We start from the raw sequence: 9535 nt of genomic DNA on the forward strand, positions 1-9535 counted from the left end.
AAATCTTAAGGAAAATAGAATATCATTTCAGCTAATAAAGTCTCCCAAAAACTTTTTTTCTTCATTTTTTAGGAGTGAGTTAAATGAAATAAAAGAAAATCAAAGAAGCCCAGTTAGAGTAAAAGAGAAAAAAATAACTGATCATAGGCATGTGTCTGAGAGTCCAAACAGGAAAAGTGAAAAGGAAAAGAAAGTTAAAGACCATAAATCTAACAGCAAAGAAAGAGAAATCAGAAGAAATTCAGAAAAAGATGATAAATATAAGAACAAGGTAAAGAAAAGGGCCAAATCAAAAAGTAGGAGTAAGAGCAAAGAAAAATCCAAAAGTAAGGAAAGAGACACAAAGCATAATAGACATGAAGAAAAGAGGATGAAGTCAAGGAGTAAAGAAAGGGATCATGAGAATGTTAAAGAAAAAGAAAAACCTGATTCTAAAGGAAAAGAACAAGAAAGGAGTAGAAGTAAAGAGAAATCTAAACAGTTAGAATCCAAAAACAATGAGCATGATCATAATAAAAGTAAGGACAAAGACAGACGTGCACAGTCTAGGAGTAGAGAACGTGATATGACTAAAAGCAAACACAGTTACAACAGTAGAACAAAGGAGCGAAGCAGAAGTAGGGACAGGAGCAGAAGAGTGCGCTCCAGAAGCCATGACCGAGACCGCAGCAGAAGCAAGGAGCATCATAGATACAGAGAACAGGAGTACAGGAGAAGAGGAAGGTCACGGAGCCGAGAGAGAAGAGCGACGCCAGGAAGATCAAGAAGTAAAGATAGGAGGAGGAGGAGGAGAGATTCACGGAGCTCGGAGAGAGAAGAAAGTCAAAGCAGAAACAAGGAAAAATACAGAAACCAAGAAAGTAGAAGTTCACACAGAAAAGAGAATTCTGAGGGTGAGAAGAGAATGTACTCTAAAAATCGTGATCATAGTAGTTCAAATAGTAATAGGGAAAAAAAGGCAGATAGAGATCAAAGTCCATTCTCAAAAGTGAAACAAAGTAGTCAGGACAATGAATTAAAGTTCCCCACTTTGAAAAATAAGGAGGATGAGAAGACCAGATCCTCAGTGGAAGAAGAAAACCAAAAATCAAAGGGTCAAGAAAATGACCACACACATGATAAAAATAAAAAATTTGATCATGAATCAAGCCCTGGAACAGATGAAGACAAAAGTGGATGAGTGAGTTATATAAACTTCTTATGTCCATTCTGTCTCAGATTTTAAGTTTTAGAGACTTGCTGATGATCTTCTTTATGTTGTTTTTTTCTTTTCATTGTTTTGGGGTTGTTTGTCTTTTTTTTTTCCAATGTGGACTTTTTGAGTTGATCTTTTGATATTCTGCAGCCTGGATAATTTGTACTGCTAAAGTTTTAATAAACTTGAAATGATAAAAACACTTTGGTGTAATGCTGTGTGCTATGTTTAACTATTTCATGTATGCATTTTTGTGTTGCAACAATCAGCCAGTAGCAAACATGCTCTTCTATACCCTAATTTGTGTGATCAGCCAATTGGAAAGAAGGATAACTGATTGTTGGAATACATTATTATAGAAGCTTGTGTTTTTCATGATTAAAGTAACCTTAGAAAAGCCACTTGGTAGAAGAAATCTTATATATAGATTTTTTGATTGCATTTATAATAGAGGCTTGCAACAGCAGCTTTTAATTATACAGAAGTGGGCCCCTAATAACTTGAGATATAAGTCATCACTTTTGATTTTATAGTAATTTGTGCTTTAAAATATTTATATTGCACTTCATATGTTATTCTTTATAGTGCTACCAGTAGCTTGTTTCTTATTTTTCCTGTTTTATCAACTGTCTATAGATATAGTTGAGTATTTTTTTCAGTTGATGTACTGATTGGGCTTGAGTTGCTGTTATACAGCATCTAACAAGAACTATACCTTGACGATCAGGTTGTAATTCTCAATTTTGTGTTGCTTTTGGTCTGAAGAGATGAACCTTGCTTTTGGCGAATGTTCTGTAATTGTTGTTATTGTCACTGCCCTTCTCTAAAATGAAAAAATACTTTCCTCACTAAAACGTACCACTCGTGCAGGTCTTTGTTAGACAAATTCTAAAAATTGTTGGTACTGACACATTAACTTATGAGAGTTCTCTTTTTGGCCACTAACCTAGAGTTCAGTGTTAACCTTGCATGGTTGTTGGTTTGTTTTTTTTTTTTAACTTGAACTGACCTCTCTAAGTCTCATAACTGAGTTTCAACTGGCAAGAAAATGCATCTCTTTTATATATGTATCACAGGCTGTAGCATGTTTATGACTCTGATTTCTTTTTCTTCAGGTGGCTTTGTATCATTACTATTAATCATTATTTTAACTTGGCATGTATAACATTGCCACATAGATTAGAGTAGAAAGTGGCAAAATTTGATAGCTTACAGAGTTAAACACTAAAGATATCCAAAGTCCATTTAGAAGTTTGTGTGTTGTATATTGCTATTTTAGTGATGTGTGGCCTTTTATTCTGTAATTTCTCTTCTAAATAGAATACTGAACATCCAGTAAACACAAAACCTGCCTCATTTGAAAAGAAATTTCAGAATTCCAATTAGTAGTTGCCTTTAGAGTGTTTTGTACTTTAATATTTGTCAGTAGTGTCAAATAGCTACTTACTTATCCCTTATTTGATACTTATAGCTACTTATTACCAGGTAGCTCCTTGGTAAATCCAGTAGCTACTCATGCTATTTGTACTGAGCAAAGCAATGCTTATTAATATAATACTTCCCATTATTGATTAATACAGTAATGATACTTATGTAATGAATAGGGTGATGATTATAAGATTGTTTGGATTTCCTGAAACAAATATCCATATCAGGGTCTTACTGAATCTTTTTCCTAATGATGAAAGTAATAGATGTTTATGATAATCCAGGGTGATTGATTGCTTAGAGATTTTTATCACAAACCTTAGAGATAATTGAGTCCTGAGTCCCCAAGCTGTATAATGTGTTGTATATTTTAAATTAGTTTTTGCTTGTCTTAAATTCAGTGAACTGCATTTAAAAAGTTTTTGTTATAAACTATTTGAGCTTCAAGAAAGGTGCTGTTTAAGAAAGGATTTCTAATAAGAACAACAAAAAAAGAAAATCCATGCTAATTAAAAAATACTTGTATGTTGTCTGATCCAGAACTTTTATCTACCAAGAATTACAGATAAGTAACCACAGGGCGGGGAAGCTAGTAATTGCTTTAAGTAATATTCTATTTTGGTTATCAAAGAAGCAATTCCATGCTAAGCATTATTTCTAGACCTATAAAAACTGTTAGCTGTTTTTACAGTGAGGTATGGTGAAGGAGTTGAAGTGAAAGATGACAATCAGCTAGATTTTATTTTCAGAATGTAAATAACATTTAGAAAATGATCAAACAGCATTAACCATACATCTGCCTTTGCATCTGAATACTGCACTAATCAAGTAATTCTTTCATTACCTTTTTAATAGTTGTGCAATCCTTACTTTTTACTTTGAACAACTCTTTTCCTAAAAGTCAACTATTTGTTTCCTGCCAAATTGGTATCATAGTTACTTTGAGGTAAACTGTAAACTCAAACATCTTTAAGCGGATTTAAATCCATTTAAAGATTTTTAGTTTGTTTTTATTGCCTGGTTGGCAATACCTGAGAAATGAAAAAATTTTTATGATTATTTCCTGTGAATTCTTTTTCTGTGTAAATCATCTACCACAGAATTGACACTGCAGAGAGATTAATGTTAATGAGCTTGTAGGGAAGATACCAGGTTGCTTTAAAACATTTAAAAACTATAGTTAAGAGAGTTCATAGAGCATGATAGTTTCTAAGTTGTCTTAATCAGATCCCTCACAGAAATTTCAAAGAATTTGTCTTATAAAAATCTATCTTTGCACAAATGTAATATTAACTCATCTCAGCTTTGCCTAATGGCCTTTGATTCTTGTGCCCAGTAGAAAATATGAAACTGAAAAGTAAAATTTTCTTTAATATTGGGGATAGGAACACATTGGTGTTCTGGTATTTTGAGTAGTAATATTAATTGGCAGTTCTAATTTGTTTTCAAGTTCGTGAGTGGAACAAATCAGTATATTTTTTAGTAGTTGATTTTGCTCTACTCTAGGTGGCAGTTGATGTTTTTTTTTTGGTAATCACACTTTGAACTTTTATAGTAGATGTCTATAGAAATTTGTTTCCTTTACCTTCAGTAGAAGGTACTTTAAATATACACCATATCATTGTTACAAAGAAACATGAAATGGGCTGTTTTCTGTCTCTCTTTGGTTGTATTTGCTGTAATTGTTCAGTTTGGTATTCCAACATTTACTGTTGAATAGACTCCCCAAGGGTAGTAGGTTTTAACCCGTTCTATTGTGAAAAGATCTGTTTTGCTACAAATTCTTGTTTAAAAACTAAACTCCAGCAGTGGAACATTGGCTAATAGTGAGTTCCCAGCTGCCATTAAAGGATTGAGGCAAATGTAAATTCTGGCCTGTGTTGTGACACAACAAGTAAATATGAAAGGAAAAGAAAAATCACAAATTTTTTAAAATTCCACCAGGAAGGTTGAAGAAGGGAGTTGTTAGGGGATTTGTTTGTTTTCATGTACAGGGGGAATGGTGGAATTGATTGGTGTGTTTCCCCACCACCTTTTTCAAGCAAATACCTATGTTTACCAAAAGCACATGCTGTATATTTTGTTTCCCCCTTTGTGTGTTTATAGTATTTTGAAGGATAAATTAATTGGGTATTTGTATGTGAGGATGTTAAAAGTTGTGGCTGCTCTCTTTGTAGAAGGGAAAAACAAATGAGGTTAAAATGTACTTCTTTTCCTAGCTCAAAAGTCACTGTGATGTATATTTTTTTAATGAAATTTAGGAATAAAACTTGTTGCAGTTGTATAATTAGTTTCAAAATGCTGCTTCTCTTATCATTAGTCTAGTAACTGTTAAACTGTTTTATGCAAACTGCATTTTACAGAATTTAAACTCTGAAACTGTATCAACTTTTATAGTTAAAACATTGTATTAAATAAACTATACTATCAAATGGTTTGTTTTGTATTTTTTAAATTATTGATTGTATTAGTTTATTTGGACTTTATTTTTATTAAAAGCTAATAATGAAATAAATCATTTAATACTTTTATTTTACCCATAAGGATACAGAAATTGTACTGGGAAAAAACTGAGCAGAGTTTTAACAGTAGTGAACTTCTTTTAAGAATTTAGCCAGCAGTGACAATTTCCAGGTTTAGGGATAAGTTTTAGTGTAATTGTTTAATCATAATGCTTCATGTTGCAAGGTGTCTTTTGCCTCAGCAAACTTTTAAGGTTATACATGGAATTACTATCTACTGGAATGCTACATTTGCTTTTTAATTCCTCCAAATTTCTCAGCAGTGGGAACATTGTATTATATTCTGTGCCTGCTAGTTTTAATATAACACCATTATAAAGCCATATAAACGTTAACTAAGTTTTATAAAACATACTGTCTAGTTTTTGGTTTCTTTTTTTTTTTTTTAATTTAAATTAGACATCTTTAGGGAAAATGAACCTAGTTAACTTGAGAGTCACTGAACATATACATGCTTAAATAAAAACATTTTGACCATTCAGTGATTTATATGTGTTAGTAGGTGAATATTATTAAATTTTCAAATTCTGGAGTGTTTTTAAATGTTTTATTAAGCCAGGAGAATATGTAAAATGTGAGTGTGTCATATGGACTGTACAGATTTATGTATTAAAATACTTTTAGTTTCACTTTGTGTTTTCTATTTTCATTGCTTTCTAGGTTTCTTTCCTAAACATATTTCCTAATGTAATACTGTATTTCTTTTTAAGTAGTGCTGATTCATAATTTTTACACCTCCCCCACCCCCAAGACCTCTCAGTAACCCGAAATGTTTTAGTTCCAGTTTACATCTTTGCCACAGGTTTTAGCTGTGCTTTATCAAATTAGTGGATTAGAACAGTTGTGTACTAACAGGTACAGATAACAGGTTTCCATTTGGAACAATGAAAAACTTGTGGAACTAGATAAATGGTAATGGTTGTAAAATATTATGGATATACTTAATGCCACTGAATATTCTTAAATAGCTAAAATTATACATTTTGTTGTATATATCTTTTATCAGAATAAAAAAGAGAATCGGAGTTAATCTTGAGTGGGGAAGAATCAATTAGGTCAGACATAATTGTACTTAGATGAAAAGCAGCTTTATTAACAAATTATAACCATATAATTCACTTGAGTGTGTAGCTCAGATTAGCTACAAATTAGTCTTCTTAATCTTAAAAATAAACTTTTTTCTACCATGTAAAACCTAGCCTTCCCTTAGACTTTTGAAAATTATTATATTTCGATCCCCGAGAGTTATAAAAAGGGAGCTGGACTCCAGTGGTATCATTTGCCTGATAGCTGGGTCTTAATCCACCTCTGTCCACTAAAACTGGTCCACGGCCACCTCCAGGTCCTTCCTGTACAGCTTTTACAAGAGGATAAATATATTTCTTTGTCGATTCAGATTCAGATTGGATTACTTCTCTGGCATAATCCTGAAATTCCTTCTCCTTTTCAGCCACAAGTGCTTCAGTAAGTCTGCAGTACTCTGATTCTGCTTGTTTCGCTTGCAGTGCATTAAACTTATGTTTGGCCTGTTTGGGAAAGAGAAAATATAATTACATACTGATGTGTTTAGAAAATTGGTCAATTTTCTAAACACACATAGCATATGAAGTTGTAGATAGAGCTTTTAAATTCATTGACATTTGACAAGTCCTGACTTAACTACATAATTTATTTCAGAAATTCTCCCATGCTTCTCACAATATGTTCAAAGCAGTGGCTCAGTGAAGCTTATCTTACTATGTGATTGTACATCTTCAAATAATATAGCATGAAATTAAGATTAAAATAACCAAGTTTAAAAGCCCGTTTCTACCAATTATAAGGTGTGTTTTTTCACAAGTATAGAAGGCATAGCAATCACTGTCCCAGTCCATCCGCTGTCCTGAAAGGATGCATCCAAACCTTCTATCCCAAACCAGCCACGTGCACCATGTGGCCCAGCCACGTAAGATTCAATCTCCAATGAAGATCTGAATTAAGGTAAACTAGTTACATTCTCTGTTTCCTAAGAATCTCAAGTTGGACAGGTGACATTTATCAATGTAGGTTGATCAGAAACTAGGTAGAATAAGCAACCTATCAAAAACTAGTTTACTAGCATTTCATTTTTTTCTTTTTATAATTTACAAAAACTGTTTATATTACACGAAGTGACTAATGGCTTTTTAAAGATTTCTATATTTTGGTTGACAGCTTTTCATTGTATGCATTTTAAGAAGTGCTGAGTTTATAAAAAAAATCACTTGTGAATATATTATTATAACATTCATGCAAATATTTTTCAAAATCAGTAACCAGACACTTCAGCTTAAAATCATAAACTGAAATCTGTGATGAAATAGAACAACTATTTTGTATTCAATATAAAATACCAAATTTTTATTAGAATGCTGTATTTCAACACTAGGACTTTTATGCTATTTGTTGAATAGGGACAGACACCAGGAGTTTGAAAAAATAGAAAATGACATTAAATAACATTAGGAATTTTAAAAAAAGGCTAAAAGCTGTCTTATCAATGGTAAAATGCTGAAATTTGGGATCTTGACAAGGAGCAACTGGGATAAACTGATTGGGTAGCAGTTTTGTAGAAACATTGAGGGAACAGGGATAAACGTATTTTAAGTACAGAAAGGAAATGAGAGTGGAAGGAAAGGATAACCATAATGATCATATGACTGGTACCTCAAACTTTATATACATCAAATACAGATTTGTAAAATATTGATTGGTTTAAAATCCTAAAAATCATCACATGGCAGGTAAAGTAACAAATACCTTAGGAGATGTTAGAGAGCTAATTATTTGAAAACTCAAGTGAAAATCAAATATTTATCCTGTCTTTTAAAATTATATTTAAGGGAAACCAATTGCCGATCATGAAAATTTATTTGAAAACTTAATCAATGAGAAGGAAGGAGAAAATACATTTTGCCACCTATGAATTAAATCTAGGTAACAATCACCAAAGTCTGCTTGTATCACAGAAAGTAAGATGACAGTCATCACATGCCTCCTAGTGGAAATACACACCAATTATGAGGGATTTTCAGCAAAAAACAGCCTGAATCTGACTTACCTTGGATTTCGCATGAAATGTAAGGAACTATACTACCCTGCATGGCTGCCCACAAAATCCAGACTATAATAAAAGATGAGAAACCCAGTTCCTTCAACAAATTGCAAGATAAACAAGACAAGGAGAATAAGAACAAGAAGGATGGGGATGAAGGAAGAGTTACAGGTTACAAGAAATTTGAAAGATATATCAATCAGCCTAATAGAATATATGGACCCTGTTTCATCCTCAAAAAACTAAATAATTCACGAGACAATCTGGTGGAAATTGAGAAAACACTGAATGTTAAATGTTACATTTTTTTGAATGTTTTAGATGTGATAACAATTGTGATTATGTTAATTCTGAAGAGCCTTTTCATGCAAAGATGGGCTCAATAAAGGACAGAAATGGTATGGACCTAACAGAAGCAGAAGATATTAAGAAGAGGTGGCAGGAATACACACAAGAACTGTACAAAAAAGATCTTCACAACCAAGATAATCACAATCCTGTGACCACTCACTTAGAGCCAGACATCCTGGAATGTGAAGTCAAGTGGGCCTTAGCATCATTACAGACAAAGCTAGTGGAGGTGATGGAATTCCAGTTGAGCTATTTCAAATCCTGAAAGGTGATGCTGTGAAAGTGCTGCACTCAATATGCCAGCGTATTTGGAAAACTCAGCAGTGGCCACGGGACTGGGAAAGGTCAGTTTTCATTCTAATCCCAAAGAAAGGCAATGCCAAAGAATGCTCAAACTACCGCACAATTGCACCCATTTCATACGCTAGTAAAGTAATGCTCAAAATTCTCCAAGCCAGGTTTCACCAATATGTGAACCGTGAACTTCCAGATGTTCAAGCTGGTTTTAGAAAAGGCAGAGGAACCAGAGACCAAATTGCCAACATCCGCTGGATCATAAAAAAAGCAAGAGAGTTCCAGAAAAACATCTATTTCTGCTTTATTGACTATGCCAAAGCCTTTGACTGTGTGGATCCCAATAAACTGTGGAAAATTCTTCAAGAGATGGGAATACCAGACCACCTGACCTGCCTCTTGAGAAACCTATATGGAGGTCAGGAAGCAACAGTTAGAACTGGACATGGAACAACAGACTGGTTCCAAATAGGAAAAGGAGTTCGTCAAGGCTGTATATTGTCACCCTGCTTATTTAACTTCTATGCAGAGTACATCATGAGAAATGCTGGGCTGGAAGAAGTACAAGCTGGAATCAAGATTGCCGGGAGAAATCTCAATAAACTCAGATATGCAGATGACACCACCCTTATAGCAGAAAGTGAAGAGGAACTAAAGAACCTCTTGATGAAA

The 9535-nt window shown here is 33.4% G+C and overlaps 2 protein-coding genes across 7 annotated transcripts in view; one reads left to right on the forward strand and one right to left on the reverse strand.

The window, feature by feature from the left end:
• Positions 1-5774, forward strand: part of PPIG (peptidylprolyl isomerase G (cyclophilin G)) — a 45720-nt gene extending 39946 nt beyond the window's left edge. For 5 of the 6 annotated variants that reach the window (XM_010849396.1, XM_010849398.1, XM_010849401.1 and 2 more), the window contains one exon: positions 73-5774. In XM_010849396.1, coding sequence (XP_010847698.1) covers positions 73-1180 — 1108 coding nt within the window. In that variant the 3' untranslated portion in view covers positions 1181-5774. The remainder of the gene's footprint in view (positions 1-72) is intronic. The other variant, XM_010849399.1, reaches the window with a different exon arrangement.
• CCDC173 (coiled-coil domain containing 173) overlaps positions 1258-9535 on the reverse strand; it is a 29546-nt gene continuing 21268 nt past the window's right edge. The window contains exon 9 of the mRNA XM_010849395.1: positions 1258-6671. Coding sequence (XP_010847697.1) covers positions 6327-6671 — 345 coding nt within the window. The 3' untranslated portion in view covers positions 1258-6326. The remainder of the gene's footprint in view (positions 6672-9535) is intronic.

This window comes from Bison bison, unplaced genomic scaffold (genome assembly GCF_000754665.1).
Source record: "Bison bison bison isolate TAMUID 2011002044 unplaced genomic scaffold, Bison_UMD1.0 scf7180017864282, whole genome shotgun sequence".
Lineage (NCBI taxonomy): Eukaryota > Metazoa > Chordata > Mammalia > Artiodactyla > Bovidae > Bison > Bison bison.